Raw genomic sequence first — 22,078 nt, 5'->3', positions numbered from 1 at the left:
AAGCAAATGTTTAAAAGTTAGTATGGCATGTCCAACAGGTAGATCATGATCTACCAGTAGATCACTGGATGTCTGTGGTAGATCACCAGTAGATCAGTGGCTCCCCCCAAAGAAGCTAAAAAACTTTGACTCCCCTAAAAAAAGCTCAACATATTTGCCCTGCACCCCTAAAAACAGGGCTTTCCTCCCTAAAAAAGCTCAACAACTTTGACCTGAACCACCAAAAACAGGGTTTTCCTTCCAAAAAAAAAGCTCAGCATTGCTTTCCTCCTCCCTAAAGAAGCTCAACAACTTTGACCTGAACCCCCAAAAAGGGGTAGATCACTGCCAGTTTTTAACCCTGTGAGTAGATTGCAGTCTCTTGGAAGCTGGCCACCCTGATATAGAAGATGCCTGTTGAATCTATGTTTCAAGTGCACCAGCTCCAGGTTGGCACAGCAGAGAGCTCCAGATTGGGTCCATAACTGGCAGGTGGCCCAGTTAATTCTTACCCATCCCATCCCTCTCCTACCTAACTCCATGTTTCAGGGGGTTTACTCTGGCTGCTGCAGGTAAAGATGTCACCAATGGTAGCTTCTGCATCTGCTCACCTGTGCTTCCCCCTCCCTACCTCAAGGCCAGACCTGCAGAGCCAAGCAAAGGGACACTTCTGCTACATCTTTACCCCCCACTGCTGCAATGGGTTAACAGTTAGACTAGCCCTGCCCAAAAATCTGAATTAATTTCACTGCTTCGCAGGATGTATTTTTAGCACAAAATCGAAATTTCCTAGAATATGACTCAGAGGGAACATCCACGGCTATCAATATTGGCTTGTTTCACGAAAATGGAATTCTCTTTCCCTCCTGACAACCTACAAAACTAAACAAATGCCTTCATCAAGTGCTTAAGGAGACCCACAGAAAATTTTGGCAGTGGCAATCCTAAATGCATGCCACATTGGTGTCCCAGTTGGAAAGCCATCAGTAGCTCATCCATTAATTTTGTCAGAAACCTCTTCCACAGCAGTTGAATTGCTCCACTGGGATTGTCCTGAGAACAGACTTATTATTTATACACTTGGGAAAAGTAACTGTCCACCATATAAATAACTGCAAGACTTTGAATTCATTCATAAGTGTATGGAAACTTTTTTTTTAAGGGGGGCACTGAATGATCTTTCTGTAAAGATAACAGACTTTGGAGAGGTTGCTAAGTATCTGTCTGCCATAGTACTCACATGAAAAAAGGCACTGACCTTTACAAGCTGAATGGGTATTTATTGAGCTGTAAACAGCCATTCATTTTACCGGGCAAAACTCTTACTTGGGCAAGTTCTCTTACTAGCTGAAGCTCATTTGTCTGAGAACCAAAGGGTGCAGAGATGCAAACTACACTTTAAAACCCGCTAATTAAAAAATGGATGGCTTCTGTATCGTTGTATACAGTTTTCAGTCCGGAAGATAAATAATGCAGTTGTTTAATAAAGGAGTTGTAAATAATGACTTGCCAAAGCTTTGCTAAGGATGGGAATGTTTCAGATCCAAATGTACTTTGCAAACACAGAAAGCAAGAGATCTCTCGGGATTTGTCTGCTGAAAATGCATTTATTCATAAAAGCTTTTTTCTATATCTCCCTTCAGCCCATAAAACAACAATGTAACCTAAGAGCTGGTTATTGGCAATACTACTCTTTTTAATCAAGTGTTTTAAAGATAAAAAAATATATACTGTTTCAAGGTAGTGCTTCCACAACAAGGGAGTTACAGTCTCTCTATATTATTGTTGCTGATGGAGAACATTGACCCATTCTTAAATGGGATTAAGCAGGAAGCAAGTGACATTACAGCTTTTTACATGGTGAAGTCAACACAAGTTTCCAGTGATTGGAGATGATTCTGAATGCTCCAACATGTGTAAAGATGACGACAAACCATGCGCTTAAAAAATGTAGTGAATGTAATCAGTGTCGGATTTACATATACGGTAAGCTAAACAAGCTATAGCTTAGGGCCCCACTCTCTAGGGGGCCCCAAAAATTTTTAAAGGAAAACAACCTGGATGTACATTTCCTAAATATAAGATAGAAAAACCAAATAAAACCTACATACAGCAACAGTGTTTTGTGTTGTGTAGGCTCCTATGATGTAAGTAATGGGCCCCGCCTGCTAGCCTGCTCCCTAAAATATCACTGGTTTGCTCATTTCTATATATAGGGTACCATATAGCATATATTCAACAGAAAAAACAGTGACAAATTATTGTTGACAAAGGACAGCTGGACATATAAAGGGCCCCATTACCTTCAGTAGCTTAGGGCCTCATCAAACCTAAATCCGGCCCTGAATGTAATCAGAACAGCTTTGATAATTCCCAAAATTTTAGATAAACCTACCAAACAAAAAACAAAAAACTCCAACTGCTTAAAAATGTATATAAAACCTACACAGAGAAACTGGCCCTGAGTTACAGTCATTCGCATTTGGTACACGCAGTCAATTGATCTCCCTTCTCTGTGATACAATATCCCAGAAATGCCTTTTTGATCCCCACTTTGTTCTCCAAGGGTGGCTTCTAAATAAGATTCAAAAATGCTAAACACACCTTTAAATCACATGGTTGGGATTCTTGGGATTCTCTTTCAACTAACTGCAGCTGTGGCATCCCCCAACCTGGACCAGGATCACAGCACAGGGAGGGGTTTATCCACTAGTGCCAATAACGGTTTTATTTGAAATACAGTTAGCAGTTTCAGAGGGGAGAATTTTGTTGGGGCAGTGGCAGGGAAAACGGCATTTTCTCCCTGACCTCCCCACCCCCAACCCTAATGGTTGGTTCTAAGGCAGCTCAGGCTTTTCATTGGAGGCTATTTGCAAAACATGCATGGTAACTGCATTCACACAATTAACAGCATGTCTAACTTGCTCTGTATGTACAAAATTCAAATAAATGTGTCAGATCCAAGAAACAAGTTTTTAAAAAACACACACACACAGTTAATCTCCACTTCTCCCCCTTCTCATTAAGGTAACTAGTACTACTGTCACAATAGAGCATGTTGAATTTTTCAACTTTCAAATTTCAAAAACAAGCAATGCTGAAAAGCTGTAACTTGACTTGGGGATTCAGAAGATATTCGGGTTAAATTTAGCTTTGCTTGGTATATAACTATATAAAGATAAATGCTTTTATATATTTTTTTATGCAACTTCCAATAATTTTAAATTTTTTCCTATTCATTAAAAAGGTGGGGGGAAAATGAAACAGGGTAATGTTGCATGCTTAGTAAGGTATGTTTGATGCAGAGAAACCAAAAAAAATATTGCATTACCTGACGTTTTCAGAAAATTAAAATTCTTTGGTTTTTCCGAGACCAAGTTTATGTGCTTTTGAATCAAATGTAGATTTGCCAAGCTAAATGTTGTCCCGTCACAAAAAATAGCAGGTTTGAATTCATCACATTGAAAAGCATATTTTTAAGACCCTCTCAATGAAGACGTTTGCAAAAATTAAATTTCACGCCCTAAAATGATACCCGCTGCTGGCGCAATGAGTGAGAGATGGGTTGTTGGTGTGTCACAGCATCACAGACGATTGGCCAATGAGATGCACGGGCAATTGGTGATGCTGAATCTACCTTGGGTGGGGCTACTCCAAGGCATCAGCTAGAGCCCAAGGGCTAAGGCTAGTCACACCCAGGTTGTGGGTGTGGCCCTCCAGAATCGCTTGTGCCAGGATGGCCCCCTAATCCCCAAGCAAATCCCTTCTGGTCCCCCATCCAGGAGGCTGGAGAGGGAGGCAAGGGCCAGCAGTTGGGCAGCCCTATAGCAGGCTCTTTGCCCTATGCTATGCCAATACCTATTATGACTGCAACCAGACCACGTGGTCTCTGCTCCCCAAAACTCACATCAAATCAATATTATATTCAAAATACATTCTGTTTCAGAAAAGCTGAGATAGCACAGTAGCGATCAGTACGAAAGACAGCAAACAAAGAACGAGAAAATTCAAGGCAAGGAAAAAGCCTGTGTGAGGCCAAGATTCCAGCATCTTTTACTGTCCCAAATACTTTCCACATTTAGCAGTTCCTCTGTATCTTCAAATGTTCTGGTTGCCTCAGAAACAAGGCCAGGATGTTTCACATAATGAACGCCCACATGCAATGTAATAGAGGCTGCATTCATGAAAACTCCCGCATCTTGACAGTCAAGTGCAAAATAGTATTGTTAACACTAGTCCTGGCATTTATAAATATTTAGCTATTCAATGTTCAAAGAGACCCAAGTAGCACAAAAAATATATTGATACATGCTGGTGTGCCAATGATTGGCAATTATGGGGCGTGCGGAAAACACACAGTTGTATCTAGGGGATGGCAGAATGTGTCACTTTTAACAAACCCAAGTCCTCATGAGAATTCATCAGCATTCCTAATATACGCATCTTTGCATTCAAGTTTGCCTAATATATGTATTTTTCCAGAGCAGTTTTCCCTTATATGATACATTTTTTGTGCACTTTGCTTGGTGAGAGAACTGCACGGCAAACTTCAGAGAAGTGCAAATTTCAAAAAATGCCTCTGTTTCAAGTCACACACATATCAGATGCACCTAAAACTGTTACAGCCTGTATTCCCGCTCTCCAACATTTTGTTGCCGGTCCCACTTGCGAAATGATATATCTTACCTTATTTCCTTGAATGCCTTTCGGACCAGGCTCACCTGGAGGGCCACTGATTCCCTTTAGAAAGGTAAAGAAATGAGAATTTTGACATTTACCAATAAGCAGGTTATGCATAACCTCAGGCACAGTCTCAGTAATAAACACAAACCTATATGTGTGTGTGTTTGTGGATCCTTGCAATAAGAGAAAATTCACAACTGTGTATATTCCTTTTCATTGTAAAACTTTTTTATTCCCTTGCTCTTAGTTCAGTGGAACTTTCCAACTGACTCTGACCTTCTTCTTTGGTGATCACTCATAGTCACGTAAGATTGTCTTTCATGAATACGGTCTTAACAGTGAGTCCGTAAGTGACTGTGGAAGCCAATCCTGGATCCACACGTCCTTCCACAGTGGGGACATGGGTTTCAGGGTGATCACGGTGAAGGTTTGCCAAACGTGCCTTCCTTTTACCTCGTTTCTTCCAGTGTGGTGTAGTGGTTAAGAGCGGTAGACTTGTAATCTGGGGAACCGGGTTCACTTCCCCGCTCCTCCACATGCAGCTGCTGGGTGACCTTGGGCTAGTCACACTTCTCTGAAGTCTCTCAGCCCCACCCACCTCACAGAGTGTTTGTTGTGGGGGAGGAAGGGAAAGAAGAATGTTAGCCGCTTTGAGACGCCTTCGGGTAGTGATAAAGCAGGATGTCAAATCCAAACTCTTCTTCTTCTTCTTCTTCTTCTTCTTCTTCTTCTTCTTCTTCTTCTTCTTCCTCCTCCTCCTTTCGGCCAGTCTCCAAGTGGAGTGCTCACAGGCCAGGGGTCTACACACTGATAGTACCTTTCAATACAGTCACCCAATCTCCCTATTACATTCGAGATGAAATGAATATAATATAAAACAGGGGGAAATAAAATAAAATGAGAATAAGAATAGCATCCAGAGCCAATTAACCCCAGGAGTTCAATATGAATTTGAAGGAATTGCTGGAATCTGGCTAAAATCCATTCAGCTTCTTGGTATATCTAATAAATAATAATAATAATAATAATAATAATAATAATAATAATAATAATAATAATAATTTATTATTTATAGCCCGCCCATCTGGCTGGGTTTCCCCAGCCACTCTGGGCGGCTTACAACAGAAAAATGAAATAAAATAATCTATTAAACATTAAAAGCCTCCCTAAACAGGGCTGCCTTCAGATGTCTTCTAAAAATCTGGTAGCTGTTTTTTCCTTTGACATCTGATGGGAGGGCGTTCCACAGGGCGGGCGCCACCACCGAGAAGGCTCTCTGCCTGGTTCCCTGCAACTTGGCTTCTCGCAATGAGGGAACCGCCAGAAGGCCCTCAGTACTGGACCTCAGTGTCCGGACAGAACGATGGGGGTGGAGACGCTCCTTCAGGTATCTTCTTGTCATATTCACATTCTGGAGGATTTCAAGTGAGTAGGAGCCAATAACATGTGATCAGTTAAGAAGTTAGAGCAAAACATGTGTGTGTGTGTGTGTGTGTGTGTGTGTGAGAGAGAGAGAGAGAGAGAGAGAGAGAGAGAGAGAGCTTTCTCCTCTATCTCTAGGCACATGAGCTTGCACACTCAAAGATTTCAGTGTTTACAGAAGAAAATTGTGTACATTGTCAGAAATGTTCTTGTCCTGTGGGCAAGGAGAGAATCAGATTCTGGGGTGCAATATCAAGTTTGTGGGAGGAGACTTCTCATGGCTTGACATCAACAAGTGCAGTCTCAGAATGAGCTGCTGCCGTGCAAATGTCCGGGAAGACATTTCCAGGAAGAATATAGGGTGTTCAGACATTACATTCAGCAAGTGTACAATTGGGGTATACAGTAGTTGACCTGTACAGATCCACTAAAGTACACAAGTCTTGCTAGGATTCTGTAATTTCAATTTCAGTAGCATTTCAGGGATATAGCTATGCAACAGTGCTATAAGAAGAACTCATCAAACTTTCAGGGAAATCCCTGCTTAAGTCTTGCCTGACGTTATCATCGGTGCTGTTCAGTAGCAGTATGGTTTTCTACCATGGGAACTCCTCTGAATCACAACAAAGCATTTATGGAGAAATACTAGACATTTTTCTACTGGAACAAAAGCTGAAGAATTGGCAAGGGAGGGGGTTCAGCAGTTCCACTGAGAAGGCAAAAATGTTCTCACAGTTCTACTTTAAGCTCAGCACTGTAGCTGCACAGAACAGGACACTGTGACAAGGAAGAGATTGATAGCAGGCTCCCCTTGAGAATGACAGCTTTTAAAAATAATCACACTGAAGGAAAGCTGTACATTTCAAGAACAGAACAGCACAAAGCTCTCCATTGCTTGAGTTATACAAAGGATAATGCTGAGCCATATAAGAATATAAGAGCCCTACTGGGTCGGAATAAACGCCCAGCATCTGGTTTCTTAGCAACAGCCAATCAAGTGCCTCCAGGAAGCCCACAAGCAGGGTGTGAAGGCAATAGCCCTCTCCTGCTGTTTCCCGTATCTGGTATTCAGATATATATCTTCAGTTTTATCTATTTTTATTGCTTGCATTTATATCCCATCCATCACTTTGTTGATTCCATGGTACACGGTGCCAATGGGTTATATCTCACCAAGTGTTACTCAGAATAAACCCATTGTAATCAATAGACTTAAGGTAGCCATCCATTAATTTCAGTGTGTCTGCTCTGTCTTAGTCAAATTTAAACCAATTTAAAAAGCTACTAACAGTGTTTGTGGGGCAGAAACACACAGGGAGAATTTATACTCAAACACAATGTAGAACAGCAGCCAACAGCCATTAACAAGACCTTCCCCCACAAAAGTACAGCAACAATACCCAAAATCATTCTGGTAGCATTACAGCAGCAGATATAGCCAACAGAATTTCTCCCACCAGTTTTCACTAAAAACCTAAATGCTTTTAATTTCTAAAATTAAATGCTTTTAATTGTCACTGAAAGATGGACATAGATGGCATCAACCATATTCCAGAAGGGAGGGAGCCCCATGGTGCTGTCCTGGAAATGATCATATCTTGAATCATCACACAATGTGCCTCACTCCATGGAACAATATGCCTTTTTTGGCACAGCTACAGATTCATAGAAGAACACTATGACATTGGATTTTTTAATTGTTACTCTCCTTCCCCCCAAACTCTACTTTTCCAGCTGTAGAAGCCATGCTGATTTTTCTTCAGCATGACTTGTTCTTCTCATATTTACTTATTATTGCAGGAGAGGGGGTTAATTTTAATAATTGCTTCCAGGAAATTTGGTTAGGCTGTCAGGTCTGTAATCTCCTGGCTCTGCTCCACCTACCTTTTATAAATTGGTGTTTATCTACCTTTTATAAATTGGTGTTTATCTGCCTATCTTACAGTCTTCTGGTAAGGAGGCCCACTGCGGCGCTAAGTTGCATACAGTATTTTTATTAGCTAATCAATCATTTTGGTTTCGAGTTTTCAAAGAGCTCTTGGGCATAAGCCAGCTGGCCCTGGTGACTTACTAATTTTTAATTGTCCAATAGCTTCATCCCCTTGACATTTCTATTCGAGTTAGATCTGAGACAGGGCAGGGAATGCCGGCATGCAACAACTGCTGCATACACAGACAAGACAGTGAGGTGATAAACGTGCAGAGTCTGCATCTCTTCAGGCTTTGGAGAGGCAGGAACTCACATAAAGGGCCATTCAGTCATGTATCTTGAAATGTAGGGCCGGCTCTACCATTCAGCAGAATGTAGTGGCAGGTGACGCTGGGCAGGCAGTGGTGGTGAACTGTTGTAGCGCAGATCTGTGTGTACAGTGATGTGTGTGTGTGTGATGTTGGAAGACAGAGTTGGGTATGCTTCCCTCAGGTGTGGTGGAAGATGCTGTTCCATCACAAGTGTTGAATAAAGGCTTGACTGCTATGAATCCAGTCATATTTTGCACATGGAACAGGAGAAGGTGCCACCTACCGTGTTTCTCATATTTTAAGGCATCCCCCAAAAATAAGCCATGACAGGATTTCAAAGGGTTGGTTAAAAATAAGACATCCCCCGAAAATAAGCACTATCGCAAAGCCCCGACCGAGCGAGAGGCGAAGCCGCGGGACCCAGCAGGAGCTCCCTGCCTGCTTCCCCGAGCCGTAGCGCATCGGGGGACAGAGCCGAAGATCGGCGGGCGCTCCTTGCTGGGCTTGACAAGCCCGGGAAACAGCGCCCACCGATCTTCGGCCCTGTGCTGTGTGACAGGCGGGGGTGGGGGGGGAAGCGGAGATCGTTCTCCGCTCTCCCCCCACCCCCGCCTGTCACCGAAGATTGGCAGGCGCTCCTTGCTGGGCTTGACAAGCCCGGCAAACAGCACCCGCCGATCTTCGGCCCTGTGCTGTGTGACGGGCGGGGGTGGGGGGGAAGCGGAAATCGTTCTCCGCTCTCCCCCCACCCCCGCCTGTCACCGAAGATCGGCGGGCGCTCCTTGCTGGGCTTGACAAGCCCGGCAAACAGCGCCCGCCGATCTTCGGCCCTGTGCTGTGTGACGGGCGGGGGTGGGGGGAAGCGGAGATCGTTCTCCGCTCTCCCCCCACCCCCGCCTGTCACCGAAGATCGGCGGGCGCTCCTTGCTGGGCTTGACAAGCCCGGCAAACAGCGCCCGCCGATCTTCGGACCTGTGCTGTGTGACAGGCGGGGGTGGGGGTGAAGCGGAGATCGTTCTCCGCGCTCCGCCCACCCCCGCCTGTCACCGAAGATCGGCGGGCGCTGTTTGCTGGGCTTGACAAGCCCAGCAAACAGCGCCCGCGTGCACTTTATTAAAAAATAAGACATCCCTTGAAAATAAGCCATGTCGTGTTTTTTTGAGGAAAAAATTAATATAAGACATGTCTTATAATATGAGAAACACGGTAGTTCTGCTGAAGTATAGCCCGGGCACAGATTTACCACCTCTAGCCAAAGTAATCTACACATCACAAGCCCAATATCCCCTGGAGTCAGGGGCGTAGGAAGATAGGGGTGGTGTGCCCCGAGCGACGCGATCCCAGGGGCGCCATCGCCGCTGCCCGCCCCGCCCCCAAAACGCGCGCCACGTCACTGGTGGCGAAGCATGAAGCTCTGCCGCTGCCTGGAGTTGAATAATGCAAACGAATAATAATCTTCACATAGAATTAGGTTGTAAACAAACTTACCTGAGGTCCTCTCGGTCCCTTTGGGCCAAAAGGGCCTTCTAGCCCCTGTTTAAATAAAACAAAAATTAGAAATATTAATTGCAAGTTCTGATTCAGCCAAGGCTCACTAAAACACTTCTCAGCTCTCTCCCTGCAGCTATGGTTGCTATTATCTGCACATATCGGTGTAAGGCAGATTTGCCCAAATTTCCCCTTTACTGGTTGCTCCTCCATGTTCTGTCCATTTCAGATCTCTGACCTGAAACTAGGGTTTGTCAATGGGCTACCACAGCCTTGGCCAACCTAGTCATCTCCAGATGGTTTGCACTACAATTCCTCTCTGCCCCAGGGATGGATAGGAGTTGCAGTCCAAACCATCTGGTGGCCACTAAGTTGGCAAAGGCTGGTCTAGTAGATCTATGCTGGGAAATATTCAGCACCATGTAGCATACTGCCCTCAAAATATAAGCAGCTTTAGCTGAATGTGCAAAGGGGAAAACAGGGCCATGGTAGCAAATCCCAAACCCATTCCCTATATAGTTGCACACGCTCAGGTTCTCAAAATGTAGCTGGTGAGGCTGCTCCTTTTTGGTTTTGGTTTTTTGCAGGGTTCCTCATCTCATGTACAAAGCCTGTACAACATTGTACATGGCAAAGGCTGTGAAATGACCTACAAGAGCAATTCTGCTCCTCCCCATCTCCATTGTACCCCTGTTTGTTGTCATCAGAGCAGGGCAAGTAATCCTGGGGATTGTTACCTTCTAAGAAGGGAAGGAAGGGGGAAACAAAGACTGCTCAGCACCCTTAGGAAGTTAAAAAATCTCAGAGTTTCTGGGAGGAAGCCATGACGGCTTAAAACAGATCAATCGCAAAATATATTTTGAACAGACATCAATATAAGGTTCTCTCTCTCTCTAGGTTGCTATGCAGACCATGCAAGATCATTTTCGTTCTCCTGGCAATAATGCCTTGGGTTTGGGAATGGAGTTTCTGAAAATGAGGAAGTGTATCTGGATGGCTGGAATATCAGTCTGCAGCAGAGAAGAGGAAAGGAAGCAGGGCTCTTCCAAGAAGCAACCTCCATCTACAAAGTGTCACCTGGCAGCAGTCATTCCATCAGCCTGCCCCAGGGGGATGGAAGGGGAGCAGGACCCGCCACCCACCCTGCTGAGAGACCAGCAGCTTTTGGCTCCTGTTTTTCTCCAGCTGTTTCCATTTGATCTGGTCATTAGAGGGGGGAAAACTCTGAATGGTAGCCAATTAAATCCCACCCATAGCAGACTCATTGAAATGAATGAACCTGAGTTTGTCATGCCCATTAACCTCAATGGGTCTACTTTGTGTATGGCTAATGACTAACAAGTTATAAAGTCAATCATTCATATCTAATAACTGATGCTGGAGTTTGCTATTTCTTCTTCTTCCTCTCAATCCCCTTTTCTTTCATGTCACATCTTTTCAATGGAAAGTCCGATTACAGGGATCATCTTATTGCTCAGCTACTCAGGGAGCCTTCTTCGACGGAAAAGGAGGATAAAAATGCTCCAGACAAGTACATGTTTTCTTCCATCCTAAAATCAATCATTTTCTTGGCTAAAGGAGGAACTCTGTGGTCAAAATAGGTGCTCTTCTCTCTTGGGAGTATCACTCTTGTCCTTCACTTTAGCCCCAGCTGCTTGCTATCACAAGTGGCCCCCTTTGAACTTGTGAGCAGTTGGGAGGGAGGAGTGGGCTCTGGCATCAAGGAAGCAAAACCAGCAATGGAAATAATGACAGTTAAGCTTGTCCTCTGCAGACTTGTGAACATGAGCCACATCCAACCTGAATTCAAACAGCCAGCAGTTATTTGCATTTTCAGCTAATATAAAAGCTGTACCCTCCGCTGACTGCCCTTTAGGGAAACCCAGAATTCTGGGCAGTGGGAAACACCAGTAAACACTGATGAATACTATGCAATAAATCTCTTTTCTTTTCTTTTCTTTTTTACATTTTGTTGGGACACCCAACAGTACAAACAATTACACTGCTGTGCTGATCTTTCCAGATCATAAATGTGCTCCAGAATATTAGTGCTGTGTGTCCCAATCTTTTGCTCTGTGCTTCTGCTGTGTGTTCTCCATGTCTGCTCATTTTCCACTGGCATGATTGCTGCCTCTTATTCTTCCTTCTTTCTTATTAAAAAAAACCCTCTTCATTCGTTTCTGGCAATGCCGCTTCATCTCCTCTTGTAAGTGGGAATCCTGTGGGTGATGAGAACTTTGGCCTGTTCAGAAGTTTCTGCAAGTGCTTAATCCATTATGGCCTTTTAATCTTTTACAGATGTTCAATGCCTTCTCCTTCCTTGCCCTCAGTAAAAACAACAACTCAAATGCTTACATTTCTACAATCTCGACATATGGTCTTTATGTCCATTCCCCCCCCCTTCCATTTTAACTGCCAGCTGCTAACTAATTTTCTTTTAACTTCACACATACGTACATTTCACATGCTCCATTACAACTTCTTTACCCATGTAAACTGCCACTGCTGTAAGGAGCTATAAGAACTAAGAAAATTGCAGTTCACATGGATTCCTTCTTAGCAAATTAAAATATTTAAACACTGTTTTCTCTCTCGTCAGGGATGAGGAACCCGTGGCCTTCCAGATGCTGTTGGACTAGAACTCCCATCATCCCGGCAGATTGGCTATGCTGGTTGGAGGCTCACAGAAGAGCAGCAACATCTGGAAAGCCACAATTCATTCTCAATTCAGGCTGAATTTGGATTGTTTTATATTTATACTGGATGTACTGATTTTTGGGTTCCCCAATTCCAGCTCCTTGTTGTGACCGATAAGTGAAGTAGTGACTTGGACATTAAGCTGGAGGTTACAGCAGCCTCCAGATGTTTTGGCCTACAACTCCCATGATCCCTAACCACAAGGACCAGTGGTCGAGGAAGATGGAAACTGTAGTCCAAAACATCTAGAGGGCCGAAGTTTGGGGGTGCCTGGGCTACAGTGTCACTGGCTTAGAAGCTCGACCAGGTTCCTGGCTCCAGGCCTGATGCTAGTGACTGGTGAAGCACTGAACCAGAGGCTACGGGCCTGATCAAACAAACCCCATGACACCAGGACCACCAGGGTTCCGGTTTCCGCCTGCAGGAATGGCGGACCTGTTTTCCATCTCTCTGACCTTCGTGAGGAATTTGGCGGTTGCTAGGGGAGTAAATGGCAACCCCCTACCCTCTCCGGGGGTTACGGAGAGGGGCCGCTGGCCCGCGATGCCCCCAGACCCACTCCGACTGTTTTTGGAGTGGGGGGAGCTTGGGCTGAGCACTTACGAGGGCCAGGACTCCCGGACGCTAATCTGCATGGCGGGGATTTCCATGGTTAAAGAAGATAATTAGGCTTAAATCTATGGACATACTTCAGAAGGAGGGGAAGAAGCGCTGTTTACTGCTGAGAAATTTATGCTGCTGAGGGAGAGGAGTCAAAGATTGTACTGCATCTGGAAGAAGGATTGATGGGGACGGAGCGATAAGGGAAGTGAGTTTTTATTTTATTTTCCTTCATATTGTTGCCTCGTACCTTCCCGGACGCGATGTCCTGGCTTGTTTGGAGTGAAAGAGAAGCAAAAGACTGTGTGAGTTGAACTTTATAACTGTTGTCACTGAGCATATTTTTTAAAGATGTGGAGTTGCCGATGAGAAAAGCCCCCCCCTAGTCGGACGGAAGGAGTTCTGGACGCGCTCGGAGGATTTATGAGCTGTGACGCACTTTAAATTGGAGCAGCGACCTGAAGCTAAGTTCAGCTATAGGGCAAGGAGATCCATTAATTTACCAAGAGTTTATGGTTTGATGTTTGGGTCTCCTGCCTGAAAAAGCTGTAAATTCTATAATGATCGTAAATCTTCATGGCTATGAGAGAAAACGAAAGTGATTTGAGCTTTTTAAGATGGCGCTGCTTCGGGCTGCTTCGACGCAACAGGGAGCTCCATTAAGAAGATTTATGGGGAGGCTGGACTGATTAACTCACACAGGAGAAAGAACATCTGTGAAACTTTGTTTGATATTTATCTCAGCGGCTGGGAAACAATCGGATGAAAGTGGAAAACATCTATGTGACTGTAAGGGGAAGATCTGGATTATTATGAACTTGGAGGACGATTTGAACTTTAGAAAAAAGACGGCAGTGGACAGTTGCGAGGAATTCCCAATTTCTTGAAGCATGGGAACCCAAATAAAAAATTCTTTAGATGATTTGGCATAACATTCGGTTTGATTGATATATATATGTGTATAATTTGAAATATTGATTGTGATATAATTGGTTTTAATTGGAAAATTAATAAAAATATTTTTTTAAAAAAAAGACACCAGGACCACCAAATGTTTCTTCTCCTGGACCTGAGAAACTGAGCACCTTCCTCACAACTTCAATGGTGTAGGTGGGAGCACTCCAAGGAGGAGGTCCCTAGTTCTCCGAAAGGAGGCAGAGTATCTGTTTAAGAAATTTATATACCTCATGTTTCTTCCAAAAAGAAAACGCCTACTAAATTTAAAACATAGGGTGGTGTTCAATTCTTTTTTACTCAGAGGACACTCACTGAAAATAACAGACCTGACTGCACTATATATTTAAAGCACTGTGATACCACTTCAACAGTCATGGCTTCCTCCAAAGCATCATGAAATCTGTAGTTTGTTAAGGATGCTGAGAGTTGTTAAAGGGTAAAGGTAAAGGGACCCCTGACCATTAGGTCCAGTCACGGACGACTCTGGGGTTGCAGCGCTCATCTCGCTTTACTGGCCGAGGGAGCCGGTGTACAGCTTCCGGGTCATGTGGCTTGTTGACTTGAGTCCATGGGAGACCACTAATGGTGCTTTCCTCAAGTGGTTTAGTGATCCTTTTGGCGCATATAGAGTAAAGTGGTCCTTAAAGGTATAGGAGTTTAAGAAAGGTGGACTGGAAACGGTGACTAAAAAGGCCCCAGTTCACTTCCTGTCTGAGTTGGAGCAAGTTGCTCACCAGGAGCTCTCTGTGGTGCTGCAACAACCAACCTGCTTCGCTTCCTTGCGCCCCTTGGGCTCCTCCATGGGGCCAGAACATGACACTCTTCTATTTATGTATGTTTGCTAAGCAGCTTTATTTTATAGGCCACTTCAAATCTAGAGTGGTATGGAAATTCTCAATCAGCCCAAGGAAAGCCTGTTCAGGCAGCAGAATCTCAAAGCAACCCATAGAGGTCTGAAACAGTGTGACTATTGCCACGGTGTTCCCAGAGAATCAAACTGCTCCCTTTTGACCTACTGGATCCATTTCTCTTGATGAAACCCTTTCAAGGTAACAATTAACTAACCTTCCACCAACACCGGTAGGTTCAAAGAGAACAGTTATAATTGCCTTTTGCCATTTTAAGAAAAACACACTTTGCATTTTCACACAACGTTCTGAACAGAATTTTGACGCAGCTTGTATGTATGCATATGGCAAGTTGTTTACGGTACTTACTCTGTCTCCCTTTAGTCCTGGTGTTCCGCATTCCCCTCGCTCACCCTGCAAAAAATACATATATTATTGGCATGATTTCATGGTGATGCTTCATACAAATTATTTGTTTTTTGTAGAGGAAGTTGAAGTGTCACATTCTCTGGTTATTCTGACAATCTAGATCAGGGGTGGGAACCTGTGGCCCTCGCAATGCTTCTAGACTACAAGTCCCATCACCCCAGACCACTGACTATGCTGTAGTTCAGCAATGCCTGGAGGACCAAAGGTTTGCTGCCACTGATCTAAATTATCATGTTGAAAGCACTTAAGCAGAAGAAATACACATCAAAATCACCATAAGCCTGGAAAGCATAGGAGCATCTCTTTTATGTCCCTCAAAACTTCAATCTGCCTGCCCTGTGTTGATAGGGTCATTTTGCAGCTTAGTTGTATATGGCTGGAGTCAGGGGTTTCCTGCTACTGTTCTGTTCTTGTTAGAGAGAGAGAGAATTAAGTTGTTCTCAAGTTTCCTGACCGGTGTGTCCTCTAAGCCTTCTATCCTACTAGTCCTTACCAGCCTCTTTCAGTCCAGAGCAGGATCCTAAAGAACACAATACTACTACTCTGAAGAAGCTTACAGTGCAAAAGACTCTAGCTTGTGAAACTTTATGGAGTGTATTCCTATCTCTTCCTTCTTTCATCTGGTTCTATTAATATTATTCTTTTACAACTCATCCCCTATATTTTTAATGCATTGTGTTTGTAGACATCTAATTATAAACTGCTTAATATGGCAATACTATATAAACAAACATTTGTGAATCATCTCACCTTGTCTCCCTTATAACCAGCACCTCCCTATTAGAAGAACAAAATAAAGTTATTTTAACATGACTAATACAATATCAAGAATATGATAAACAAATATGCTATTTAATCAGCACAGGGGGCAGAGCAATAACCTGGTTGGAGAAAGAATGAAATGCCATACTTTGAAGAGAGAGAGAGAGAGAGAGAGAGAGAGAGAGAGAGAGAGAGAGAGAGAGAATAGCATGCTTCTGATCTTCATACAGAGCTCTCTCCATTCATTTAATTGGAGGAAGTCAATATTCATGTGCAAAGAAATGAATTAACAAATTGGCTCCCTTCATTAAAATGCAGAGAGAAAGGAAGTGTTCATCAGCGCTTCCAGATGCAAGACAGGCTGCTGTTTCTATAGGATAGTGGGGCAATGATTATGCACCACATACATAAGCATTCTTCCAAAGATTTCAAAATCCATCAACTCTTGGAGACGCCGTTTGAAGTCCCACCGTTTCAATACCACTGGCAGCTTGATTTATTTACACTGCGATTGTAGACTGAGTGGTTCAAAATTGGGAAAGGAGTACGACAAGGTTGTATATTGTCTCCCTGCTTATTTAACTTATATGCAGAATTCATCATGCGAAAGGCTGGACTAGATGAATCCCAAGCCGGAATTAAGATTGCCGGAAGAAATATCAACAACCTCAGATATGCAGATGACACAACCTTGATGGCAGAAAGTGAGGAGGAATTAAAGAACCTTTTAATGAGGGTGAAAGAGGAGAGCGCAGAATATGGTCTGAAGCTCAACATCAAAAAAACCAAGATCATGGCCACTGGTCCCATCACCTCCTGGCAAATAGAAGGGGAAGAAATGGAGGCAGTGAGAGATTTTACCTTCTTGGGCTCCTTGATCACTGCAGATGGTGACAGCAGTCATGAAATTAAAAGACGCCTGCTTCTTGGGAGAAAAGCAATGACAAACCTAGACAGCATCTTAAAAAGCAGAGACATCACCTTGCCGACAAAGGTCCGTATAGTTAAAGCTATGGTTTTCCCAGTAGTGATGTATGGAAGTGAGAGCTGGACCATAAAGAAGGCTGATCGCCGAAGAATTGATGCTTTTGAATTGTGGTGCTGGAGGAGACTCTTGAGAGTCCCATGGACTGCAAGAAGATCAAACCTATCCATTCTTAAGGAAATCAGCCCTGAGTGCTCCCTGGAAGGACAGATCGTGAAGCTGAGGCTCCAATACTTTGGCCACCTCATGAGAAGAGAAGAATCCTTGGAAAAGACCCTGATGTTGGGAAAGATTGAGGGCACTAGGAGAAGGGGACGGCAGAGGACGAGATGGTTGGACAGTGTTCTCAAAGCTACGAACATGAGTTTGACCAAACTGCGGGAGGCAGTGCAAGACAGGAGTGCCTGGCGTGCTATGGTCCATGGGGTCACGAAGAGTCGGACACGACTAAACGACTAAACAACAACAACAACAAAATATCCTCGCCATTACATTTGCTACCTACCGCTCTCCCAAGCAGGTCAAGGCAGTTAACACGGTTCTCCCAAAGCTGTGAAGTAGGTATGGTTAGATGGCCAAAGATTGCCCAGTGAATGTCATGGTTGAGTGGGGGTTTGAATCTGAGTCTCTCCAGTAATCTTCTGGCACTCTAACCAGTGAGGCAGGTTCATTTGGGCAAATGAAACACTGCCCCACCAATTTCAGTCTGCCTTTAGCCAGCCCCATCCGCCTGTCTTCTTAGGACTTAGGTAGTACCAGTACTTAAGGAAGAACTACCTATCAGCTTCCCCCTCCCCCTTAGTCTCCTCATTCCCCTTATAGAACTCAGCAGTGAGGAAGACAAAACTGTCATTAGTTGGCTCTTCCCACCATTAGCTCTGTTTCCAACCTACTGTTGGGCTCCCTGCCTTCTGTCCTACCAGCTGTGGTTAGACACAACTCCACCTTGATCTTTCTTAGCCTAGGGCAGCGCAGCTAAGTCTTGCATAGGCTGCTGTGACATCTGAGATGATAAGTTAAAGGCAGCAAAAGGAGCTACGATGATGGCTCTGCTTGCAAAGTCCCACTGTGACAAAAGAGCATATCAAAAGAAACAGGACAGTCAGAGAGGAGACAGATTAAAGAACAGGGCTTGACAGAAAGCAGAAACACACTTCACATTGAATTACTGGCAATAGCAATAATTCACGCACCTCTGCACCTTTTTCTCCAGGCTCTCCTTTCTCAGCCTCACCCTGGGGGAAAAGGTAGAAACCAGTGAAAATACTTGGAAATATTATTTCCTTTTATACTACATTTACACCCAACTTTGACCATAGTCTTATTAAAAAATATAACAGTCAAGACCAGGAAATTTCTTTCAACTGGAACTTGCCGAAACTCAGTTCCAGCACCTCTCAGGCGGGTCCCATTGCCATTGTAAGAGAACAAGGGAGGCGTTCGTGGTGATTTACCTTTTCTCCTTTAGTTCCTCGATCACCTTTATCCCCTCTGCCACCATGACCACCCTTGAGGGGACAAGGAGAGAGAAATATCATTAATAGAGTATATGCCCTCTTTGTTTTGAGAGCACATAGAGTTGCATAAAGTTTGCACATCCCAATTTCTGTGAATAGATGCAATTTTAGAAATCATTACTGGAACTGAAATGCTATGCATGGCTCCAAAGCAGGGAAGAGTGTGACCAGGTGACCTGTGTCCATGCTCAGACAGCTGTCTGGGTCCTAAATGTTGATGGATAACTACAATATCCCTGCTTTCTCTCCCTTCTTACAGTTCTTTATCTTTAAACCACATTTGGACTGGACAGTCTGTCAAACAGAGAACTCCTTAAAATAGAGGGCTGTACCCTGTAAAGCAGAACACATGGTCAGCCTAACTAAACCTGGTGCTTTTTATACTTTGTTCTTGAGTGAACAATTCCTCCCTCTTTTCTTTCAGGCACACTTAAACATATTATATTCTCCTTTAAGCTTTTGTGTGTGATAGTTTGCTCTTATAAGCAGGAAATCTGAAGCTTCCAACTGCCCATCACATATACTCACAGGTGGTCCTGGAGGTCCTCGGTCTCCCTTCTCGCATTCACAGCTCTTTTGCTCACACTACAGGTTCAACAGAAACAGCAATGTTAGAATTTCACCTTTCCAACTATGAACGTAATTGTCCCAAATTGTCCCAGGATACTAGTGGTTCATTAGTCTGGTGAAAACCTGATACTATCCCCCAGTCCGCTCCTCTTACCTGTGGGGAAGAGTTGCGGTGGACCACATGACCACCCACTCTCCTCCAGGGGCAGAGGCATTGTTCCGCGTTGCCCGGAGGATCCCGGCCGTGTCATCATCCAGCCGGCCAATCGGCTGGCTGGGGGGCGTGGCTGGGACCATTTAAACAGAGGCGCAAGCCAAGGGGCTTCCTCGTTGCTCGCGTCCTCAATCAGAAATGGAGAACTGGAGTTAAGTCTCATCTCCAATGTAATACTGGACTTTGGGGGATACCATAATCAGGAAGAAGTTCTTACTGGACCCCAGGAGAAGGGAAGTGTCTTGTCTATTATATTATGTAGAGCTCTTGTGCCTGCACAAAGTCAGGTTCAGCACAAGGCCATACAGAAAGTGCCCGCCCTTCTCCTTAGCCTGGAACTTAAGATGAAGAGTGTGATCTCCAACTTGTCCTCACTCTTGGCTTCAGAGCCACTTGGGAACAGTGAAAAGTCTTGCTTCTTCTGAGTGCCTCTGAAGCCAGGTGTGGCATCTAAGTTGAACCCTGGTCCTTATAGGAACACACACAAGGTAAGTGGTGATCACCCACAAAGACTGGCTATATGAGGCCCACAAAATTGTGTTGGGTATGGGTACAGCTATGGGTATCACAGTGTCCATGCGCCAGGCAGTTCAATGCAATTACAATTTCTCAGAGACTGACTAGATGTCATGGCAACACAACCCATGTGCCACATTGTAGGTAGTGCAGTCTACCTACAAGTCTGGGGGCAAGTTAAAGCCCAAGGAGGGCTAGACAGGAGACATTTATTTGATGTGATCTTCTCTCAATATACTCCCCCGCCGCCGCCGCCGCCGCCGCCGCCATTTTCAGATGACTATCAAAACCCCATTGGGAGAAAACTGGCTGAGAAGAATTTAAGATGCATACCACACTACTGCCCACCTTATCGAGCAAGCCCCGCCCCTTCTCACACTCGATAGGAAATTGGTAGATCACCTGGCTCCATGGCTCATCTCTCAACATGCAAAACTCAGGCGCTGGCAAAACGCACATGTGCTTTTATCATCTTGCCTCTTGCCTGGTTACACAGAAGTGCTTCCCCTATGGGAAGTTTTGTCGCATCCAAAGTGGCCTTAAATCCCCAATGGAATGGAATCTTTTCTATTCCCTTCCCTTGCAACTTCCCTTTCGTGTCTCTGTTGGCCTCTTGCTTCTGAGAACAAGTCACTCCGATTCCCACCCCTGCATCCGCTCCTCTGGTCCCACAGGCCCAGGCAGCCACCTTGAAAAGGAGGAGTGCTCCTGACCTTTAGTCCTTGCACAGCTGCTTGGGCCTCTCAGAGAGAAAAAACACTTCCATGCTGTTTCTGTTTGATCCGTTCCTCTTAAAGAGATAAAAGCTGCACACACACCCCATACATTTAAAGAACATTTTTCTCTCCCTCCACCCGCAAGGAATCCTGGGAAATGTGGGTGGTATTCAAACGGAGGCCACAGTCACACCATGCATTTAAAGCACTAGGAGTCATGGCTTCCCCCCAAAGAATTATGGGAGCTGTAGAGTGCTTTAATAATCAATTCCTCTTCACAGCAAACTCTTGGAGTTGGAGCTCTGGGAGGGGAATAGATACTCCCTAGCAACTCTCAGCACCCTGAACAAACTACAACTCCCATAATCCTTTGGGGGAAGCCATGACAGTTTAAAGTGGTATCATAGCACTTTAAATATATGGTGTGGATGCAGGCTATATTTTACTCACAGCAGACCCATCGAAGTTAATTAACATGTCTAAGTTAGGTCCCTTCATTTCAGTAAATTCTACGTAAAGCTTATTTTGTTAAGGGTGCTGGGAACTGTTGCTCTGTGAGAGGTAAAAACTACAGTTCCCAGGATTCTATGTGGGGTGCATGGAAAGTGCTTTAAATATATGGTGTATGCACAGCAAAAGATAACTTGGGGGGAGGGGAATTCCATGTTTATGCCGATGTGTGGATGATCCTCCAAGTCCTTTCCAATACTACAGTTCTATGATTCTATGATCTCAACTGCATTGCTTGACTGCAGCTTGCTCTTCCAACAATTCACTTGTCCCAGTATGCAAGGAGGAGAAACACACAAAGTAAAAATGGAAATGGTGCAAATGATGGACTAAGGTAGAGGTCTTTAAACTGTGGCCGCCAACCTGGTGCCCAGAAATCTCCATGTAGTTGCAACTGGAACCACACCAGTAGCAAAATGCACCTGGCACCTGGCTAATTTCCAACAACGCATGTGCCATTCAGTGGAATGGCAATATTGGGTTGTGTTGGTTGGAAAGAGCACCAGTTGGTGGTGATGGTAGCGATGGCATGTATTTGACGGGTGGGGCCAGCTGGATCGTGGAGGAATCACATGATTGTGTACATGTGCATCCCTTTTTCTTATGAGGACGTTGTTGTTGTTTTGCAGGGAAATGTTATCTGAGAATCAGCATATATTTCCCCATGAAAAGTGGGACCTGCAACAAAATGTTGCAGTGTGCAGTGCTGCTGATCAGGAGTCCAGACACTCCACTTCATTCCTCTTCCCACCCAGTTTTCTCCACTCCCCAAAATAATCTAACATGTCATGGTCGCAGAGCATGTTCAAGTCACTGGTCTGTTTTTTGTGTGTGTCCCCTCATCCCTCCATTCTAAAGCTTCCCCCATAAAGATCTCTTTTGTTGTACTTCAGCAAAGCTTCCCCCCCCCATGCCTGTTTTGACAACAAAGGCAACGACACTCA

At 44.4% G+C, this 22,078-nt stretch overlaps 1 protein-coding gene across 2 annotated transcripts in view; it reads right to left on the bottom strand.

Annotated features, from left to right (window-relative positions):
• Window positions 1-22,078, bottom strand: part of COL28A1 (collagen type XXVIII alpha 1 chain) — an 81,172-nt gene that overhangs the window by 49,920 nt on the left and 9,174 nt on the right. For both annotated transcript variants that reach the window (XM_060280753.1, XM_060280754.1), the window contains exons 5-11: window positions 19,137-19,193; window positions 18,546-18,599; window positions 18,285-18,326; window positions 16,095-16,121; window positions 15,285-15,329; window positions 9,814-9,858; window positions 4,666-4,719 (exon numbers count right to left, since the gene is read on the bottom strand). In XM_060280753.1, the coding sequence (XP_060136736.1) occupies window positions 4,666-4,719; window positions 9,814-9,858; window positions 15,285-15,329; window positions 16,095-16,121; window positions 18,285-18,326; window positions 18,546-18,599; window positions 19,137-19,193 (324 nt within the window). The remainder of the gene's footprint in view (window positions 1-4,665; window positions 4,720-9,813; window positions 9,859-15,284; window positions 15,330-16,094; window positions 16,122-18,284; window positions 18,327-18,545; window positions 18,600-19,136; window positions 19,194-22,078) is intronic.

This window comes from Zootoca vivipara, chromosome 12, assembly GCF_963506605.1.
Source record: "Zootoca vivipara chromosome 12, rZooViv1.1, whole genome shotgun sequence".
Classification (NCBI taxonomy): Eukaryota; Metazoa; Chordata; class Lepidosauria; order Squamata; family Lacertidae; genus Zootoca; species Zootoca vivipara.
This window is presented reverse-complemented; position numbering and strand designations above follow the sequence as displayed.